The following is a 23,121-nucleotide window of genomic DNA, read 5'->3' as shown; positions in this document are numbered from 1 at the left end:
ATAAAATAAGAGCTATATTACAAATATCAATTTAATTATAAAAATATATATTCCAAACTATCAATATTAATAATACAACAATTTAACAATAATTAGACATACAACGGTCCTCCAAGCAAGACTCGCCCAGTTATTAAAACATGAAATTAATTTCACTACGTTCTAATCAAAGGACATCACAATATTATCTCTCCCAATAAACAACGAAAATACATTCACAACAATATAACGTTAACCCGTTCACCGTCCCAAGCCCAGGACCGCCGTATTCCGTTGAACAAATCTTTAAGGCACGACACACTCATAAAAATTCCAAAGACAACGAGATCTCCACTTCATGTTCTCAACCGAAGGCAACAAATGTGATGACTTTGGAATTTTCATAGTCAGTTCAGCCTTAAAGATATACATAAAATATCTAACTACTTACTATAGCTACTTACTCTAACTACATACTGAACAAATACATAAATAATATGGTCAATTTTAAAATGTGAAATAGGTCTGTGTATAATAAAATAATACTCGAAACATTATTTGTATAGGTATAACCGGCAAATTCATTTCAAATTATATGTACATACATATCATACATTGTAATTTAAATTTGAAGTTTCATTTCATACATAAAATATTACATTATAAAAAACTGTTGATTGTATATTCACTACTGTTTATCAATTCCAAAGTTTATTTCACAGGCTCAATAGGCCCATTTAATTACTCTAGAAGTCTAAAGTGGTCAGTCGACACGAATATAATATCCAAATATAGCTTAAAAATAATAAGTGTCCAAGTGTCGCAACACCAAGCACCACAACCGCCGCCAGCGATCCGCACTGTTCGTGATCTAACAAAACGTGTCTTTATTTTCAGGCATTTCGGGCTGACCCACCCGAGTCTCGACTATAAAAATCTACAAGCACCATTTCCACAGTGGTGATAGTCAAACACCGGTCGCGACCGCGCACGCAACAATAAGAAGCCAGGTACCTCTAACACGAAAAACTTACGTCTGCGAATCGTTCGCGTATTCGACAAAATTCGATAACCTTCGAATTCAACGATAACGTGAAAATTAATTTGTCAAAGTTAGTTTCGTGCTACCATTTCTCATACTGAGTTCACTTCATGTGACGGTCACAGCAGTGCAATTTATACATATTTTCATACTTCTTTTGATACCGATTCGAATACGCAAACGATTCTCGAAGTCGAGAGTTTTTGTGCTACAGGGTACAGGTGGAGCAGCCCGTCGTCACCCGACACGTTAACGTCAGATTCACTCAAACGCCGCGAAACCGTTTCACCACACTCCACGTTCCGTCTCCCACTAACGATGTACCGCGAAACCGTTTCACCTCACTTCACGTTTTCCAAAGTGGGGAACTTTTAACGATGTAGGGACGTGCGGAGAAGCGGTTTGGAGTTTAGCCGCGGTAGGGCTTGGGCAGCGAGCGCCAGCGGCGGCGGCGGCGGCGGCGGCGGCGGCGGCCTCACCCCGCGTCGCCGTCCGACTCGCCCTCCTCGGGCGCCGACCCCGCCTCCGGCACCTCCGCGTCCTCCTCCTCCGCCGGCCCGCCTGCAACGGAACCACTGTTACTAACACACGTCTAACGAGTATGTCTTTTTCTCAGCACTGGCCCATTTATTGTCCCGAAGAAGTGGTAGGGTTAATATTGGGACGTGTAAACGTGCTTTTTAAAAGCCTATTTGCAAAAATAAATGAGTTTTATGAGTTTTTTTTTGTCAAAAGTTGTAGCCACTTCAAATAATGTGGCAGTGGTATTTAGCTTTTATTTCTATCTATTTATTTCGTTCATTCGTTTCAGCCAAAAGACGTCCACAGCTGGAGAAAGACCTCCCCCAAAGATTTCCACAAAGACCGGTCCGGCGCCGCTCGCATCCAGGCACCTCCCGTGACCTTCACCAGATCGTCGATCCACCTATTGGGAGACCTATTTATTTATATTTTCCAAAAAAATTCCTTTGCACTTTGCACACACACCTGACTTTGACTCAGTAATAGCACAGAATAATAATAAGTACTACGTACAGAAGTTTTACTTCGCGAAGGTATTTAAAAAAATGTATGCTCAATGTCATTAACAATATGGTGTAATTTAGCCTGTCTCAAGAGTCAAGCACCATTTTGTTGACAAACGTCAGTGATCGGCACTGCGCCGAAGCTATAGGGCTGACGGTAAAATGATGTGACGTGAGGTGCCAAACTGCGGAAAATGGCGGAGGAAATACATGATTTAGCATGAATTATCATGAATAATATCAACTACTTATTTACCTCTCAGTGTCTTGAGGCAACTTAAAGAAATACATTCTGTGTTTTTATTATTATTTAGGCAGTTAAATACTGCACAGTATGTAGTACACCATTTTGTTTATTTTCTTCCATCATACACAAGAATACGCGTGCGTGAGTCAATGTTCACTCGTATGTGAGGCCTTGTCCAATAGTATCCTGTAGGTGGGCCATCGTGCGTGTTTTGTTTTCGATGTAAACTCGCGGATATGAACAGGCCTGGTAATAGTAACATAATTATTTCATTTTTTTTTTGACAGATTTAACATCAAAGAAAGCACGCTCCAAACAAAACTAGACTACGAGGCTTTGAGCTTGAGAGTTGTCATTGATGTCACTTGGTTGCACGTCGTCCCGCGCTTCGGAATGTCCCAGTAGCATGACTCACCGCGGGCGCGGCGCGCGTAGTGCTTGCGCGTGGGCGGCGGGCGCTCGTCGGGCGAGTCGGTGAGCAGCGAGTTGCGGTAGGTGCTGAGCGGCGCCCACTCCTCGCCCCACGTTACAGTAGCGGTGCAGCCCAGCTGTAGTGTGGCATGACTCACCGCGGGCGCGGCGCGCGTAGTGCTTGCGCGTGGGCGGCGGGCGCTCGTCGGGCGAGTCGGTGAGCAGCGAGTTGCGGTAGGTGCTGAGCGGCGCCCACTCCTCGCCCCACGTTACAGTAGCGGTGCAGCCCAGCTGTAGTGTGGCATGACTCACCGCGGGCGCGGCGCGCGTAGTGCTTGCGCGTGGGCGGCGGGCGCTCGTCGGGCGAGTCGGTGAGCAGCGAGTTGCGGTAGGTGCTGAGCGGCGCCCACTCCTCGCCCCACGTTACAGTAGCGGTGCAGCCCAGCTGTAGTGTGGCATGACTCACCGCGGGCGCGGCGCGCGTAGTGCTTGCGCGTGGGCGGCGGGCGCTCGTCGGGCGAGTCGGTGAGCAGCGAGTTGCGGTAGGTGCTGAGCGGCGCCCACTCCTCGCCCCACGTTACAGTAGCGGTGCAGCCCAGCTGTAGTGTGGCATGACTCACCGCGGGCGCGGCGCGCGTAGTGCTTGCGCGTGGGCGGCGGGCGCTCGTCGGGCGAGTCGGTGAGCAGCGAGTTGCGGTAGGTGCTGAGCGGCGCCCACTCCTCGCCCCACGTTACAGTAGCGGTGCAGCCCAGCTGTAGTGTGGCATGACTCACCGCGGGCGCGGCGCGCGTAGTGCTTGCGCGTGGGCGGCGGGCGCTCGTCGGGCGAGTCGGTGAGCAGCGAGTTGCGGTAGGTGCTGAGCGGCGCCCACTCCTCGCCCCACGTTACAGTAGCGGTGCAGCCCAGCTGTAGTGTGGCATGACTCACCGCGGGCGCGGCGCGCGTAGTGCTTGCGCGTGGGCGGCGGGCGCTCGTCGGGCGAGTCGGTGAGCAGCGAGTTGCGGTAGGTGCTGAGCGGCGCCCACTCCTCGCCCCACGTTACAGTAGCGGTGCAGCCCAGCTGTAGTGTGGCATGACTCACCGCGGGCGCGGCGCGCGTAGTGCTTGCGCGTGGGCGGCGGGCGCTCGTCGGGCGAGTCGGTGAGCAGCGAGTTGCGGTAGGTGCTGAGCGGCGCCCACTCCTCGCCCCACGTTACAGTAGCGGTGCAGCCCAGCTGTAGTGTGGCATGACTCACCGCGGGCGCGGCGCGCGTAGTGCTTGCGCGTGGGCGGCGGGCGCTCGTCGGGCGAGTCGGTGAGCAGCGAGTTGCGGTAGGTGCTGAGCGGCGCCCACTCCTCGCCCCACGTTACAGTAGCGGTGCAGCCCAGCTGTAGTGTGGCATGACTCACCGCGGGCGCGGCGCGCGTAGTGCTTGCGCGTGGGCGGCGGGCGCTCGTCGGGCGAGTCGGTGAGCAGCGAGTTGCGGTAGGTGCTGAGCGGCGCCCACTCCTCGCCCCACTGCACGCCGTGCGAGATGCGCGAGTCCAGGAACTGCGGACGATGCTTTGTGAGGATCAACACTGACAAAAGGTATCACACAATCCTACTAATGTTATAAATGCGAAAGTTTGTGTGGATGTCTGGATGTTTATTACTCTTTCACGCAAAAACTACTGAACGAATTTTGTTGAAACTTTACAGTATTATTGTTTATCACCCAGATTAACATATAGGCTATAATTTATGACGATATGTGACAAACTAAATATCAAATCAAATCAAAAATCAAAAAAATATTTATTACCCTTCACAATTTAGGTACACAATACAATATAAACTAAGCCAAGGATTTCTAACCTAAAGTGCGAGGGACTGGTGCCTGAAATAGGTTTCAAAAGAGAAACCTGTGCTACGGGTCACCAGGCCTCACCCCCGGAACGAATATCACGTTCAGCGAATATCACGCGGGTGAAGCCGCGGGCAAAAGCTAGTCATTTATAACACAAAAATCATCCATCATTATTTGAGCCACTATTGAACATAGGTCTCCTCCAATGATTTCCATACCGCCCGGTTGGTTGAGGCCTGCATCCAGCGCCTTCTTGCTACCTTTATGAGGTCGTCGGTCCACCTTGGGTGCGGACGTCTCACGCTGGGTTTCCCGATACGTGGCCCAGAACCTTGCTGCCCCATCGTCCGTCAGTTCTACGTACTATGTGCTCTGCCCATTGTCACTTCAGATTGCTAACCCGTCGGGCGTCCGCGACTTTAATTCGTTTTTTTTTTTTCAGTTTTGTCAAATTTTTGTTCTCCATGAATTATAATGCCTAGGCCGATCAACAATATTGGATCAAAAGTTTTTTTTATCCACAACGAGGAAGCTCTTAGCCTGTATCTCACCTGATGGTAAGTGATGATCAGGCCGAAGATGGAAGCGAGCTTCACCCGGAATCCTCAACCACGGAGGAACTGGCTATTTTACCTCTAACTACCGGAACACAACAACGCTGTTATCATTGTTGTTATGGCGACAGACTTAAAGGTAAGATGGTGGTAGCTAGCCAGGCGGACTTAGAACAAGCCCTACCACCAACCAAACCGAACAGAAAAATCTGCCTCCACTGGGAATCGAACCCGGGACTGCGTCTAAATAGTGACAAAACAAATTATTTATAGTCTATCCAATATAGCTTGATTAGAATGACAGCTGCCATCAAAAGTAACGACATAACTTTGTAGTAGCGATCAATGAGAGCTAAATATTGGCGGACAAGAAATAATTCACGTCTGACCTACAAACAATATTTTCGACGACAGTGCTTCCAATAAAAATGTTAATTTCGTGTAAATGCAGCGTTAATTTACACCAATAAGTAGTAATTCGAAATTATAAAAAATCAAGCTAGAGTATTAACGACGTCTCTACAAGGTTATCTCGAGTTACAAAAATGTTAGTGTTGGGACATATCGACTTAAATTAAAACTAATTTTTTAACATATTTAACAAAAAATTTTTCTAACTAATTTTTTAACATATTTAAGTCAAGTTATACGTTTTTCTAAATTTTCACTATTAAAAACCAAAAAACATTTCATTCTTAAATAATCAAACATCGGAAATCAATCACCGGTAATTTTTTGGGTATTCATAGCACCGTTGCTCTAGAAGAGATGCCCACCGCCCTCTAGCGAGAGGAAAAAACCACTGAAGAACACTGATGATAATGACTACGACTTAGGTTGTACACCCTTGACATGAATTTTAAATTTTACTGTCTTCAAATTTAAATCATAATTGTCATTTTTATGAATAAAGATATGAAGAAAAATTGGGTGCATTTTTTATATCATTTTTTCGAAAACTTATCGATACATCTATGTGAACCGTACGAAACATACCCAGCACTAGTCACATTCGTTTGACAGCCGTCATTCTAATCAAGCTATATTGGATAGACTATAATAATGTTATAAAATAAATTTCCAGCGGTCTAACCTTGAGCACCTGTCGCTTGTCCTGGCGCAGCAGGCGGTTGGAGAACTCGGCGAGCGGCTCGAGGAACAGCAGGTGCGGCGGCGGCGCGGCGGCCGCGTCCACGGCGGCGAAGGCGATGCCGGCGCGGTGCAGCGCCACCAGCGCCTCGCGGTTCTTCACCGCGTCCAGCCCGAACATCACCGAGAACCGCTTCGCCAGCTCCTGCACCACAGGTCACGTCGCGTCAGTTGGGACGTCAGATTTGAACGACCCTCGGGGAAGCGGGCAGAATATAGATAGATCGACTAGCGGCCGGCCGCGACTTCGTACGCGTGGACCCCCTATCTTACGCGGTTTAGATTTTTTTATACAAATGTTTTTTCCCACTAACTCCCGTTCCCGTGGGAATTTTGAAACATCTGTTGTTAAGTTGTCTAAGCTTTAAGTTTACTAAGGTACCTGCATGCCAAATTTCAAGCGTCTAACTTAAGCGGTTTAGATTCATCCACGAAGACTTTTTGGTCGGAGAATTTGATCCATACAAGCAATCCGGGCGTCGTTATTGTGGTATACGTGTGCACTCATGGATGCGTCATTATTGTTGTACACGCACACTGCAATAGTGACGCTCTAACTGCTCGGATCAAACTCCCCACGCCCCGCGCTTATCTTATATTATAGTGGTGGGGCGCGACTTCGTGGATAAAACGACCTAAACAACGGTATATCACTTTCAAAATAATTCTTAAATACGTTCTAATTAAATAAAGTATCTACGCTTTTAATGTGAATAAACATAATCCCTATAAATATACTGCCAAGTTACAACGAAAAACTTTTACACAATTTCAACCCGAAACCAAAAATCTCAAGATTTATCGCCACATCATAGACATGGGAAAGTTGAGCTACTTTACTTTTCCCGGTATGAATACGGTTCATTAGTAATTCCTCGTAACCTTCAGACAAGGTTATTGCGCCTTTCTCCATTGTACGCCCTCATTATCCCCCCACTTGATAGACCGAAAATCAGATCACGCTGGGGACAATTGAAAAAAATATCAACATTTCTTTTGATTACTATGATTATGATTACGTCGTTTTTTTGCAAAACAACGTCCTTCTAATATTTTGTACAGCAAAATATTGTTTTCAATATTTTGACGGAATTTGTTTACATATTTTGGCAGACAACACTTTTCTGTTCAACTTCCTTCCTACGTAATGTAAAAGCTCTAGTTATTTAAATAATACATAGATCGTTTCATCCACGAAGACGCGCCTCACCACTTTTTGGTTTAGTTTGATTCGAGCAATCCGAGCGTCAATTAAAGGTAGTGTGCGTGTGCATGGATAATCATGTCTATGGATGACGTCTCCATAGAAACACATTGTTTACTAATTCCCTCGATTTAAAAGTGGTGGGGCGCGTCTTCGTGGATGAAACTATCTATAACAATAATGTAGCCCCCCAAAAATTTGCAGTAACACAACTAAGTTTTAAGCACTGTATTTATGTTATAAGACCTACTAACAAACACATATGAGTATGTTCACCTTCAGCTCCAGGAACTCGGGCGTGTGCCGGTTGGGCGCGCGGTGGCGGGCCAGCATGTCGCGGAACAGCGCCTGCATGGCCAGCTCCATGGTCAGCGCGCAGTTCAGCTTGTTGATCTCGCGCGCCTTGCTCAGCGTCGCCTTGATGATGTCGCCGTAGTCGTTGTAGCACTGCACCCGCGACCATTTGAATCGTAAGAACAATGAAAATACGAAGTGATCTGATTTTTAGAAATTAGAAGCAGACTTCTCGTGTTTAGAATATTTCAATTCTAAACACGAGAAGTCTGCTTTCAAATGGATATGGATGGTATTATGGATTGGGCAACGGGAAACATGAAGCTGGAAATTTCGACGCGAATTTATCAATGGACATTTTATAAAGTTGGCATTTGATCCGCAAACTTGTATATACGGGGACTACTTCTAATTGAAATATTAGATACTAAATAAAACATTTTTAGACATATTTCTAGATACATTACTAGTTCAATTTTAAGATAATCGTGAACCAAGAGATTTAGTTCAGGTCACTAAATTGAAAAGCTCTAATTGGGTATATTGTATTTTTTTTTTTTGTTATAAAATTAAAGTTCCTTTTCTTATTATAGACATCTGGTACGTTCTTTAAAACTGATCTGGGCGAATCTACCAATGAACATTAAAAAGTTGGCATGTGGTCCACAGAGTAGTGAACCCGAAAATTTAAATAATTCTATTATGTAATTAATTTTGACGCATTTTTGATTTCATATTGTACATAATGATGTTTACAGGAATATAAACAAATATTGCGTATACTTATTTACCCAATTAGGAAAAGAAACTCGAAATGGACAAGACGAGTATAAAGATAAGATAAAACTCATTTTATTTTTGCAAGTAGGCTTCAGCCGGCCGGCGATCAGCCGGCATGCAGCGATGACGATTGATCGCCATCGCTGCACGCCGGCTGATCGCGTCGGTTTGGCTGAACCTTTAAAAAGCATGGAAAATAATTGAAATAAAATCGTCTAACCTTGATGTAATGCTTGAAGACGTCAGCGGCGCGGCGGATGGGCGCCACGTTGTACACGATGAGCTTGCAGTAGGCGGCCAGGAAGTTGCGCCGCTTGTGCAGCTCCTCGATGCGTCTCTCGTCTTGGCCGTCTGCACAGAGCGCGCGCTGTAGCCGGCTGCCCGCGTGGGGCCGCGGGTCTAACCTCGGGTGACATGACTCATAGTTTTTTCTTTCGCATTTTAATTTAAGTTTATACTTTTCATTTTGATTTAAAAGATACGATGGATACTTTCAGCTAAAGATCATCCTAAAGCTTCAATCAAACCAGCGCGTGCAGCTTGCGTCCGCGATGACGATGGCGATGCCGACCACTGCGCGTGCAAAAGTGGTTTCATATTGCCGCGAGCTCGATGGCGATAACTATGCGTGCAAAAGTTGTCACTGTCACACCCGTGACACTGACAGGGTGGCGCCACCGTCAATGCCGGATCACTGGTTCCGATTTTTGCCACGTTGGAATCTATATAGTTGAACGATGGTGGCGCCCCCTGTCAATGTGTTTGGTGGGACAGTTCAGTGTGACACTGACAGAGGGCGCCACCGTTAATACCGGATCGCTGGTTCCGATTCCGGTGATACAGTTCAGTGTAGTTCATCATATAAATCGTCGCGACAGGACGCGTTGATGTGAACTCATCGCTACAAATTCATACACGACGTCTGGTCGCCATCGCCATCGTGCACGCCTGAATGATCGCGTTGGTTTGGCTGAAGCATTAAACAATAATCTGCAGTTACCTTTCCAAAATAGTCACTCGAGGTTACCCAATAGACCAAAGGAAGAATAAGGGTCCCCGCACACGGGTCACCTGCCGTAACCCCAAAACGACGCCACCGGCATATTTTGGCCCCTAACCCACGGCGACTTTTTATAGTGATGCTGTCGCGAGTTTCGTAAACGAGCGACCGCTTTTACATTAGGGCGTCAGAAGTGCGACAGTAGCGCGGAATTACTGGCAGCTCGTCTGTCACGTTGCCAAAGTCGCCTAAATGTGAAAGCGCTCTAACGCGCATTAGTCGCATTTGCAAAACGCTACAGAAGTAATGCCAACGCGCTACAGCATCGCGACTGTATCGATGCAAACGCGCGACCGGAACAAACGGAGGGTGGGTTGCGCGGCAACTAGCGATCGCAGGTAATTTTTTGCCGTTACTGAATGGCATCTGCATTGTGACAGAAAGCGCAACAGTATAGCGTTTGCATCACGACGTATCGTGTTTATGTGGGCGCGAGTACTCAGCTAGCGACCACATTTCGTCTGTTTCCCGACAGAATCGCTACTGTATCCCGACAGAATCGCTACTGCATCGCTACAAAAAGTCGCCGTGGCCTTTCGTGTGGCGGCCACCGGTGGCCACCGATTTGTGGTTGTGGCCGGTGACCCGTGAGCGGCGACCCTAACAGGTTCAATCACTCGACTACGCAGCGACCGGTCCGGCCGCTGAGTTCACTATGTAGCATGCACACTATAAAACTCTACATAAGAAATAATAAGCTCGATTAGAATGCTCGTTCCCGTTTACAATTAGTGGCAGGAAGGATAAAAATAACATTAATATTTAGTGAAGCCGTATCTTCGTCGCCGTACCAGGTCACCTTTACCAGTGTTACAAAAGAAAATTATAAGAATACAAAATGCAACTGAAATAAACAAATACGATGCACAAAACATGCTCAAAATCACAAAACCTCGAGCGTGTTAGAATCAAACTCGGCCCGACACCGCCAGCAGCGTCCAGGCAGGTTTCCCGCTATCTCTCAGAAATTGACCTACTACAGGTTTCATTGTTCTGGAACATAGCTTTTTCCTCATCATATTTAACCTCACCAATAAGAAACTCTAATAAAATCCAAAATGAGATAAAGAGAATTGGAGATTTCATTTCTTGACTTGCATAAAATGATTCGGAGGCGCCTATTCCAAATATCGCAATTTATCGGTATACAATATCTCGTACCAACCGAGTCGTGGCTTTAGCGACACCTGCCCGGGCGATGCGGGGACGACTCGCTGACGGTATCGGACGTGTCGTGAAGCGGGCGCGACAATTTTCCCTTAGTAATGTTAGGTGAGGTAGCGAACGGGCGCGAGCGAGTGCGTCGAGACAAAAATATGCATTATTGGCGCGCGGCGGCCTCCGACCGCCCCCGGCCCGGCGCGCGGCCCCAGCTCAAACATCAGTCGCGACTCGCGAGGGCTTCTGCCACCAAATGCTATCGGAGCGTTTCCATTGCATGTTTGCGTTTTGGTCGCAGCAGCCCGGTTATAGGCTCCCTGTTTACTGGAGTTGCGTGAGATGAAACCGTTTCACCCTCTCAATTGACTAATAACAACACGAAAACCAAATTCACTATCATATCGTGTCTCGCCCAGCTCCGGTGAACAGGTAAGGTTTAGGCTAGCGTTACATTTTGAAGAGCGCTTGAATTCTGATGTTTCAACTGAACGGTCGCTTTAAATTTATTGGGACGCAATGACTGACTGACCCTTCGTAACCGCGGGTGACGTTGCATGTGCGAAAATGCGTGGAAGAAGTGGAAAACGGTCGCATTTACATAACATCAGTATCGTCGGTCAGTCATAGGCGCGCGCGAGCGACCCGGCGGCCGGCGCGGGCGGTCGCCATTACTAAGGTAAAATGCGCCGTCCGAGTGTCAACTAGTGCGAGCGATGCGGACAAGGCTTACCGTCACGACGCGCCGCGCGCCCCGCGGGACATGCAACCAAACACACCACGCGTTAACGCTCGGCCTCCACTACCGCACCGCAAGCGGGGGCGCCCGGAAAATGTACCCGCTTTTTGACGGCAGAAATGCGAATACATTTTCGCAGTCGGCAGTGGGAGATGCGGTACGTTTGTAACGGACGAGCACTGGCACTGCGGCCGCGCGACCCTGCCCGCGACCACGCCCGCTACGGGACGATTCGTCCACTTATCGCCGATCTATTGATTCCAATGGAATGCACTTATTTTGGAAGTCCCCTCAATGTGCCTTCCGTTCCTTAAATCATTTAACTAATTGCTAAATGGTCCCGGACGAATGGTCCCGCGGCGCGGGCGGGCGGCCGCCGGCGCTGTGATACGTCACGTCTCCCGCTAGCTCCGTGTGTTCGGGAATAATGCATATTTTTTTCTCTTATTCTTTACACATCTAGACAGAGAGCACATCAAGACTGTGCCATAAAGGGCAATTATCTGCTGCACATTCCAACAACGGTAAATTCATCTAACCTAACGAGAATGCTAAAAAGCTACACGTTTGACAACTGGTAACGAATCAAGTTAAGAATTAAGTAAGACAATTAAGTTCGCCTTATGTACAAATTTATTTTGGCATAAAAGTTTAAATAAATAAATAAATAAATAACGATATTTTGCAAAATTGCAGCATGAAATTGCGCTTCCTATTCTTACTTAACGAAAAGAATGAAACCCCACACTATGTGCACCAGCCCACAATGAATAAAGAGAAACATTACACCCAATTTGGAAGAAGTGCACACTTTTCCCCACCTTATACCAATAAATTGATCCACTTAAAATTACATACATTATACATCATGGGAAAATGCCTTACTGATCCAAACGGGATAATTTTGATACTTTATTACCATATTTTTTTATCATGGGACCAACATTGAATCAAAGAGGATTTCTTGTTCATGGTATTTGAGTACCAAATTCATTCCATTTCGGATCAGACAGGTTTTTCAAAACGACATTAAAAAATCCTTCTGTAAAATCTTTTACCTCAGTTGGGTATCGCAACTGTCACGAATAAAATAACACAGTATATTAAAAATACCTATCGATAGGGTCCACTGTTGAAAGTTTGAAATTTAACAAAACAGGAGTTAACATTCTCATGCCTTTTCATTCTCGTACTAGAGATACTTGAGTACAAGATTCTAATGAGACATAAAGCACAATCACACCTCGAGTCGAGCCAACTTCCGACAAAGCTTAACCCTCCTTGCGCCTATTGACGCTCGTACAGTTTACTAATTTAGCGAGTCGTGTTAGCTTAACTCGCGGTGAGAGCTATGCTTCATGTAGGTATTTTTGATTTATATTTTCGCTACAGGGATACAAACTATGTTTGGAAAAAATAAAAATAACTAAAACACTAAGAAACATAAACATATAGGAGGAGGCCATTTTTAAAGCTGACAAAACTACCAGATCTTGGGCTGCGTCCACCCGATACGTTATATCATTAATGCATCGTGAGGATAAATAGGTATGCTTTATGCGGGGACGCAGTTGGAATGTTGACAACACAATATGGATAAGTGTTCAGTTCATACGTGACATCAAACGCGACCTTTATTGTACTATACATGACTACTTACAGTTTGGTGTTTCAGCTGTGTATAGGTGTACCAGAATCTCATGGCAAACAAAAATATTGGAAAAGTGTGTTTTTCATATGGCAATTGTCTATGGTTTAATTGTCACCTGTCAAAGAAAATTATGAAATCTGTCAGCCGCTGCAATTTTTTTGTAATCTCTTCTTGACTATTTGTTATTTTTGGGAAAAAGTCGAAAAAGTTCAAGCAAGGCATATTGTTTTCAATGTGAATTGTAAAATAAGGCATAATTCAAAGTCGATCTTTGATTCTAAAGCGCGTCGTCGAGTTGACAGTAAGTTGGACTGAAATGTTTTGATACATTTAGTTTATTACCCAACTTTTTCAGAAGGAGGGTTGTGTTTTTTTATATTATTCTTAGTTAATAGCTGCTTTATCGGGGTTTTCAGGTATATCTCACAAATTGGTGCAGATGTTATGACCATGTAAAGAAAATTGCAAAAGATTTCATAAAGCAAGATTGAATAATGGAGAAGTTTCCAATTTTTTTCTTTGAAATAAACTTGAAATAAATATAAGTAGAACTAATAATAATTGTGAAATAATCATGAAAATATCTCTACAAATAAATACGTTACAGGACCCTAAAGTTGCGCATAACTATTCACGCCATTTTGATCGGTGTATTCACACAGTCATTCGGAGTACAAACAGTAAATCACCATGATCCAGCCAGTTCATTTTTTTTTAAATCTAGCAGTTTTTAATTTTTCAGCTAGGGTCACTCAAGATTCTTTCTTATAGATGACCCACGCTGAACTGTCCCACCAAACTCAATGACAGGGGGGCGCTACCATCGTTCAATTATATGGTTTCCAACATGGCAAAAATCGGAACCAGCGATCCGGTATTGACGGTGGCGCCCCACTGTCAATGTCATGCATAGGACAGTTCAGTATTTTGGAACTATAGTAATATTTTGTAACCTTTTTTTTAAATAACCCAGACCTGGCCATATACAAAAAGAACGGCACCGCCTATGTTTCAGTTCCACGCGAAAATATGTAGGTAATTAAAATAATTAATTTCTCAGACATTTCTTTTCTCACAGACGATTTGTTTAATTTTCAAGACATTTTCCTATGTATAACAACATTCTTCATACACATACCTACCTAAAATGTATATTCGTACTTCATGTTCATTAATATTAGTCATAAAAGTAAAAAATTAAACAGTATCAAGATCGTTTATTCCAATTTCCCCAGTATTGCTCTCAACAAAGCTTATTTTCCCTATTTGCCATGAGATTCTGGTACACCTATACGACATAATTTGTTATGTTGTAATTATGTCGCGTTTGATTTCCGTTAATAAAAATATTCGTGTGCGTCAGAACCGCGGGTGGGGTATCATGAAATCGAATGAAACATATTCTGGTATTTAGTAGTGTTTTACTATTATTTGATAGCGAAGATAAAAATTTTAGTACTTATCTATAAACAAAATTAAACGAAAAACAAAGTTCCACCGCCAACCTGACGTCAGGATGGCGGGTATAGTTGAACGGTGTACAATACTTAGAAACTGTAAATGCCAATTTTTAGTATCTCTTCATTAAATAAATAAAATAATGTTAATTCTTATCTACCCCTTTTTATTTACTTGTGAAATATATTTTTTTCAATGTCGGAAGCCATACAAATTTTTTTTTGTTTAGATTCAAAAGTTCTCTGATTAAAACAGCATTAAACGATAAATGAGGTGCACTGATATTTAATACATATCTACAAGTATTGCATAGTAAAGTAAAAATATTTAGTAGTTCTACTAAATACAAGATGAAACGATTAACAAAGTCCGCCGCCGTCCATTCTGACATCAAGTTGGCGGGTGGAAATAAAACGGTGTAAAATGCATAAAGACTATAGATGTTAACTTATTATAATAGTCCTTTGGTAACTACTTACATTTATTTTAAAATTATAACTTTTAACATCTTTAAATATTATTTATTTCATTATTTTTAATAACCATTCTGTGCGCCCACATGTTAAGAGTCGCGGCTTAGATTAAATTATGGTTTGTAATTTGTACTTAAATATGACTAACTTGTTTTGTGAGCCTTAAATAAATAAATAATAAACCCTTGTTCCACATACTTTATGGAATGAGATCTAGTTGACGGGAGGTATGATCGGGATCACATTCTTTATTAGCCATGGAACATTTCTCTCGACAGAGTAAGAGCAATGAGAATGAGAAAATGATTAAAATTACTGCGTTTCATCTTTTTAAGCTATTATTTAGGTACTTACCTACTTACTAGTAAACATTTACATGGAAGTTCCTCAGAGCAAGGGGCGTAGTGTGAGTTTATGACAAACGCATTCGATGTCGACTGCAAAAGTAACAATAAACGTATGACAGCGAACCTAGCGGAAACTTTCAAGAACTAAAATCTTCTTTGATGTTAACTCACACTAAGTCCTCAGATGAGAATTCCTATCAAGACTGTAAATTATAGTTAGGAATATTGGCGGATATAATAATATTATAGTTAATTTAGAGATGATTATGAATAAATTATGTAAACAGCAGTTGTTTTATTTAAATATTTATAAATTGAGGAACTTCTATGTAAATGTTTACTAGTAAGTAGGTAAGTACCTAAATAATAGATTAAAAAGATGAAACGCAGTAATTTAAAACATTTTCTCATTCTCATTGCTCTTACTCTGTCGAGAGAAATGTTCCATGGCTAATAAAGAATGTGATCCCGATCATCCCTCCCGTCAACTAGATCTCATTCCATAAAGTATGTGGAACAAGGGTTTATTATTTATTTATTTAAGACTCACAAAACAAGTTAGTGAATAGTGATATTTAAGTACAAATTACAATCCATAATTTAATCTAGGCCGCGACTCTTAACATGTGGGCGCACAGAATGGTTATTAAAAATAATGAAATAAATAATATTTAAAGATGTCAAAAGTTATAATTTTAAAATAAATGTAAGTAGTTACCAAAGGACTTTTATAATAAGTTAACATCTATAGTCTTTATGCATTTTACACAGTTTTATTTCCACCCGCCAACTTGATGTCAGAATGGACGGCGGCGGACTTTGTTAATCGTTTCATCTTGTATTTAGTAGAACTACTAAATCTTTTTACTCTACTATGCAATACTTGTAGATATGTATTAAATATCAGTGCACCTCATTTATCGTTTAATGCTGTTTTAATCAGAGAACTTTTGAAACTAAACAAAAAAAAATTTTGTATGGCTTCCGACATTGAAAAAAATATATTTCACAAGTAAATAAAAAGGGGTAGATAAGAATTAACATTATTTTATTTATTTAATGAAGAGATACTAAAAATTGGCATTTACAGTTTCTAAGTATTGTACACCGTTCAACTACCCACCCGCCATCCTGACGTCAGGTTGGCGGTGGAACTTTGTTTTTCGTTTAATTTTGTTTATAGATAAGTACTAAAATTTTTATCTTCGCTATCAAATAATAGTAAAACACTACTAAATACCAGAATATGTTTCATTCGATTTCATGATACCCCACCCGCGGTTCTGACGCACACAAAATATTCGTATAATGATGCCTACATTTTCAGTATAGCCTGACCAGGAACATAAAAACCCTCGCCATGTTGCGGAAAACTAATGGTACTAATTTCTTTTAATGGCAACAGTAACTGAAAACTTCATTGACATGTCACCTTGCATGTCAGTCTATTGCTGTCAAAGTGTAAACAAACTTTATTTTAAATGTGCGCAATTGGTTTTATGAATTAAATTGCTAAAATATTTTTATAGTCGTGAAAGAAAAGTGGTTCACAATGTGTTAAAGTATTTGTCGAAGAGAAATACTAAGGGTTCGGACAATATTTTCATTGAATAATGTTTCCGACAAAGGTTGTCAAATTGACTGACATGTTTATCGTATAGTACAGTCCACTATGAAAATTAGCTGTGGTTTGTTTCAACTACATATTTTAAAAATTTTGTCACTTTCTAAGTGTTGAATTTTATGGGATTGGGAAAGAAGTACCGAGTTTGAAGCGTTCATGAGCAGACATTGCAGTTGAATATTCAAGTTCTGAATTTGATTATTGATGAATAATAAAATAAATCTAGTAGCTCGATTGATGGTTTCATTTAATTTATTTAAATCAGGTTACCTATAATAATATTTTTTCGTTAATTTATGAAAATATCAAATTAGCCCGTAATCCTGGATCCTGATACATAAAGTTAGCCTATTAATTTAACACAGGTACGACTGTACTCAGTGTTGCACTATCAAATGCAATTGAGGCGCCTCTATGCCAGGGTTTTTATGTTCCTGGTCAGGCTATACAACATTTATTTGTTGAAATTAGTTATTTCAATTATTTATCAAAAAGATTAGGAAGTTACGAAGTTTTCAATGACGTCTTTATTTTTATATATTCTCTTCTTCATAACAATCCAACAATGAACTCTAGTCCCCATAATAATAAAACCTACACCCTAGTTGTTGAACACTGTTTTAAAGTGACATTTCTATACTAAACGTCACTTTGAAACGGGGTTCAAAGGTGTAATTTTTATTAATAAGGGGCAGGTTTTATGTAAAAAATCCCCTATATCAAAGTCGGTTTAAATCACAAATTAGAATTTAGCTAAGGGGTCGCAACAAGGCACACGAATTACCGTAGTTGTGGTGCACGAAGACGACCTCCTGGATGAAAGCATTTAGCAGGTCGGCCAGCGCGGTATCACAGTCCAGCACGAGCCGGCGCGCGGCGTCGCCCGCCACGTGCGCGCCCAGCTGCTCCGCGAACAGGATCAGCAGGTCGCACAGGCTCGTGTACGCCTCCTAAGCAGAGAGGGGAGCATAAGAAACCCTGCGTCGCTTGATACTAACATAAGCTCTATGGCCACGTTCGAAAAACTTCTGCTAAGCTTGGAACGATTAATTAATAAAAACTCCGAATTGGCCGAAAAAAAAACAGGTCATTACTTCACGTCGTTCGTTCGTTCGTTCGTTTCAGCCGAAAGACGTCCACTGCTGGACAAAGGCCTCCCCCAAGGATTTCCACAAAGACCGGTCCTGCGCCGCTTGCATCCAGGTACTTCCCGCGACCTTCACCAGATCGTCGGTCCACCTAGTGGGAGGCCTGCCCACGCTACGTCTTCCAGCTCGTGGTCGCCACTCAAGAACTTTCCTGCCCCAGCGGCCATCAGCTCTTCGAGCTATGTGCCCCGCCCACTGCCACTTGATTTTAGCGATTCTGCGGGCAATGTCAGTCACTCTGGTTCTCCTACGGATCTCCTCATTTCTGATTCGATCACGCAGGGAAACTCCGAGCATAGCACGCTCCATCGCTCTTTGGGTGACCTTGAGCCTTCTTATGAGGCCCATAGTAAGCGACCACGTCTCAGAGCCATACACCATCATACTTCACGTCATTCGATACCAATTTAATACTTATGGCATCAATTTCTAATTCATTGGTAGTGTTGGATGAATCCAATCTGCCACTTCTTATATGGCTGGAAGTACTTGCCAGACGGTCTCCAAGATAGCGATTCGGAACCCTAAATTACGTCATGATATAGACTCGATATTTTTTGTGTCCCGTGGCCTGGCAGTGCGCCACGTAGCCCGCCAGGCGCCCGCCGCGTGTGTCACAGTACCTCTCGCAGCTCGGGCGTGGCGCCGCGCGCGACGGTGGCCTGGCAGTGCGCCACGTAGCCCGCCAGGCGCCCGCCGCGTGTGTCACAGTACCTCTCGCAGCTCGGGCGTGGCGCCGCGCGCGACGGTGGCCTGGCAGTGCGCCACGTAGCCCGCCAGGCGCCCGCCGCGTGTGTCACAGTACCTCTCGCAGCTCGGGCGTGGCGCCGCGCGCGACGGTGGCCTGGCAGTGCGCCACGTAGCCCGCCAGGCGCCCGCCGCGTGTGTCACAGTACCTCTCGCAGCTCGGGCGTGGCGCCGCGCGCGACGGTGGCCTGGCAGTGCGCCACGTAGCCCGCCAGGCGCCCGCCGCGTGTGTCACAGTACCTCTCGCAGCTCGGGCGTGGCGCCGCGCGCGACGGTGGCCTGGCAGTGCGCCACGTAGCCCGCCAGGCGCCCGCCGCGTGTGTCACAGTACCTCTCGCAGCTCGGGCGTGGCGCCGCGCGCGACGGTGGCCTGGCAGTGCGCCACGTAGCCCGCCAGGCGCCCGCCGCGTGTGTCACAGTACCTCTCGCAGCTCGGGCGTGGCGCCGCGCGCGACGGTGGCCTGGCAGTGCGCCACGTAGCCCGCCAGGCGCCCGCCGCGTGTGTCACAGTACCTCTCGCAGCTCGGGCGTGGCGCCGCGCGCGACGGTGGCCTGGCAGTGCGCCACGTAGCCCGCCAGGCGCCCGCCGCGTGTGTCACAGTACCTCTCGCAGCTCGGGCGTGGCGCCGCGCGCGACGGTGGCCTGGCAGTGCGCCACGTAGCCCGCCAGGCGCCCGCCGCGTGTGTCACAGTACCTCTCGCAGCTCGGGCGTGGCGCCGCGCGCGACGGTGGCCTGGCAGTGCGCCACGTAGCCCGCCAGGCGCCCGCCGCGTGTGTCACAGTACCTCTCGCAGCTCGGGCGTGGCGCCGCGCGCGACGGTGGCCTGGCAGTGCGCCACGTAGCCCGCCAGGCGCCCGCCGCGTGTGTCACAGTACCTCTCGCAGCTCGGGCGTGGCGCCGCGCGCGACGGTGGCCTGGCAGTGCGCCACGTAGCCCGCCAGGCGCCCGCCGCGTGTGTCACAGTACCTCTCGCAGCTCGGGCGTGGCGCCGCGCGCGACGGTGGCCTGGCAGTGCGCCACGTAGCCCGCCAGGCGCCCGCCGCGTGTGTCACAGTACCTCTCGCAGCTCGGGCGTGGCGCCGCGCGCGACGGTGGCCTGGCAGTGCGCCACGTAGCCCGCCAGGCGCCCGCCGCGTGTGTCACAGTACCTCTCGCAGCTCGGGCGTGGCGCCGCGCGCGACGGTGGCCTGGCAGTGCGCCACGTAGCCCGCCAGGCGCCCGCCGCGTGTGTCACAGTACCTCTCGCAGCTCGGGCGTGGCGCCGCGCGCGACGGTGGCCTGGCAGTGCGCCACGTAGCCCGCCAGGCGCCCGCCGCGTGTGTCACAGTACCTCTCGCAGCTCGGGCGTGGCGCCGCGCGCGACGGTGGCCTGGCAGTGCGCCACGTATCCCGCCAGCCGCTCGCGCAGCGCGTCGGCGCCGCCCGCCGCCGGCCCGCGCGCCGCCAGCCGCTCCTCCAGCTCGTGCAGCGACCACAGCAGCGAGTAGAAGCACGACCGCACCACGTACACCAGCGCCTGCAAGGAAATAAAGCTTTTGTTAAGCACAAAAACAATTTAAGCGCGATTGCTTCGATTCGCATCTACTCCAACTTGTAATGATGAAGCACAAAATTATAATAATTTAAATATATTAACATAAAAATAAATACCTTTTTTGTTTAATTTTGGAAATCATCACCAAAACTTACCTATTGTAAACCAATAGTTATTCTTCCTTTCTTACTGAACTAAAGCCCGGTCTGTGAGCACGTAAAATTTTGTTCAATGACCCCAAGCTACCCATCCTTATCGCTCGCACGTAATTATGTTGCTGTCGCGCTCACACACTCACTGCGGGCACCCGTCACACAGTCGCGACGTGCGTCAGTACGCGCTCGCAGACCAGACTATACCGAGAGTCGTGACGAGCTAATTCTTACAATGAACCATAGGTGGCACTATATCTGTGCGTGCTGCTTTTTATCGATCGGTCCGCACAGCCATTTAAAATTCAAGACACCGTACCTACTGCGTATTACAAATTAATTTTGACACCATCGAACCAATAGCGCCCTCTCGCTCATCATCATCATCATTTCAGCCATAGGACGTCCACTGCTGAACATAGGCCTCCCCTAATGCTTTCCACGTTGATCGATTGGTAGCGGCCTGCATCCAGCGCTTCCGTTACCTTTACGATGGACGTCCCACGCTGCGTTTTCCGGTACGCGGCCTCCATTCCAGAACCCTGCTGCCCCATCGGCCGTCAGTTCTGCGTACTATATGCCCTGCCCATTGCCACTTCAGCTTGCTAATCCGTCGGGCTATGACAGCGACTCTCGCTCGCACCAGTGAACAATGAAGGCACGCACCTGCGGCGGCGCCTGGTCCAGCAGCTCGGGCGTGTGGCACTTGGGCAGGTCCTCGGCCAGCGAGTCCCAGATGTTGGTGTCGTTGAGGTTGTGGCACATGTACATGATGGACACCTTGCGCAGCGAGTTCACCACGTTGAACACCTCGTCCGCGTCCGGCGTCTCGCCCTGCAGATAGGTGACACGTTAATACATTTCACTTACACGATGATACACAAAATAAATAAATAAAATAATAATAAATAAATATCCTTAGACATTTTACACTGCGCTTCTAGTCCCAAACTAAGCAAAGCTTGTACTATGGGTACTAGAGAACGGATATAAACATATTTAAATACTTTTTTTTGTAAATACATACTTATTATACATAGAAAACACCCAGTCCAATACAAACAAATATGTTCATGTACACAAATGTTTGTACTGTGCGGGAATCGAACCCGCTACCTCCGGAATAGTAGTCCGTTTCGAACCACTACACCAAACGGCCGACGATAATGAAAGAAGAAAGGCCGACGATAATGAGAGAAAATGGAAGATATTATACACAAAAAACGTAGGTACGAAGACACAGTAAAACTTTTGTTGATAGCGACTGCTCGCTGCACAAGTGCTGGAAGCATGAGCACTCACAATAAGTAACTCATGAGCCAAGACCATACCAATCTTACAGTTATACTTGCCAAATTGCAGCTACCTAAGGTTGGTTGCACTTCACCACACCACACTATTCTCGACTCCCTATAAACACCAGTGATAGCAACATGCCAGGTGATGTCTACAGTACCAGTGACAGCAACATGGCAGGTGAGGTCTACAGTACCAGTGACAGCAACATGACAGGTGAGGTCTACAGTACCAGTGACAGCAACATGGCAGGTGAGGTCTACAGTACCAGTGACAGCAACATGGCAGGTGAGGTCTACAGTACCAGTCACAGCAACATGGCAGGTGAGGTCTACAGTACCAGTGACAGCAACATGACAGGTGAGGTCTACAGTACCAGTGACAGCAACATGGCAGGTGAGGTCTACAGTACCAGTGACAGCAACATGGCAGGTGAGGTCTACAGTACCAGTGACAGCAACATGGCAGGTGAGGTCTACAGTACCAGTGACAGCAACATGACAGGTGAGGTCTACAGTACCAGTGACAGCAACATGGCAGGTGAGGTCTACAGTACCAGTGACAGCAACATGCCAGGTGATGTCTACAGTACCAGTGACAGCAACATGGCAGGTGAGGTCTACAGTACCAGTGACAGCAACATGACAGGTGAGGTCTACAGTACCAGTGACAGCAACATGGCAGGTGAGGTCTACAGTACCAGTGACAGCAACATGGCAGGTGATGTCTACAGTACCAGTGACAGCAACATGGCAGGTGAGGTCTACAGTACCAGTGACAGCAACATGGCAGGTGATGTCTACAGTACCAGTGACAGCAACATGGCAGGTGAGGTCTACAGTACCAGTGACAGCAACATGACAGGTGAGGTCTACAGTACCAGTGATAGCAACATGGCAGGTGAGGTCTACAGTACCAGTCACAGCAACATGGCAGGTGAGGTCTACAGTACCAGTGACAGCAACATGGCAGGTGCTGTCTACAGTACCAGTGACAGCAACATGGCAGGTGCTGTCTACAGTACCAGTGACAGCAACATGGCAGGTGCTGTCTACAGTACCAGTGACAGCAACATGGCAGGTGCTGTCTACAGTACCAGTGACAGCAACATGGCAGGTGCTGTCTACAGTACCAGTGACAGCAACATGGCAGGTGCTGTCTACAGTACCAGTGACAGCAACATGGCAGGTGCTGTCTACAGTACCAGTGACAGCAAC

General features: G+C 46.1%; 1 protein-coding gene across 1 annotated transcript in view; it reads right to left on the bottom strand.

The window, feature by feature from the left end:
- Window positions 1–618: 618 nt before the first annotated feature.
- The window catches only part of LOC135077387 (cohesin subunit SA-1), a 38,218-nt gene continuing 15,715 nt past the window's right edge, over window positions 619–23,121 (bottom strand). Inside the window, exons 12-19 of the mRNA XM_063971918.1 lie at window positions 21,275–21,442; window positions 20,253–20,438; window positions 17,810–17,975; window positions 8,736–8,866; window positions 7,718–7,888; window positions 6,182–6,382; window positions 2,709–4,236; window positions 619–1,582 (exon numbers count right to left, since the gene is read on the bottom strand). Of these exons, the coding sequence (XP_063827988.1) occupies window positions 3,937–4,236; window positions 6,182–6,382; window positions 7,718–7,888; window positions 8,736–8,866; window positions 17,810–17,975; window positions 20,253–20,438; window positions 21,275–21,442 (1,323 nt within the window). The 3' untranslated portion in view covers window positions 619–1,582; window positions 2,709–3,936. The remainder of the gene's footprint in view (window positions 1,583–2,708; window positions 4,237–6,181; window positions 6,383–7,717; window positions 7,889–8,735; window positions 8,867–17,809; window positions 17,976–20,252; window positions 20,439–21,274; window positions 21,443–23,121) is intronic.

The sequence above is a fragment of the Ostrinia nubilalis genome, chromosome 13 (assembly GCF_963855985.1).
Source record: "Ostrinia nubilalis chromosome 13, ilOstNubi1.1, whole genome shotgun sequence".
NCBI classification, from domain to species: domain Eukaryota; kingdom Metazoa; phylum Arthropoda; class Insecta; order Lepidoptera; family Crambidae; genus Ostrinia; species Ostrinia nubilalis.
This window is presented reverse-complemented; position numbering and strand designations above follow the sequence as displayed.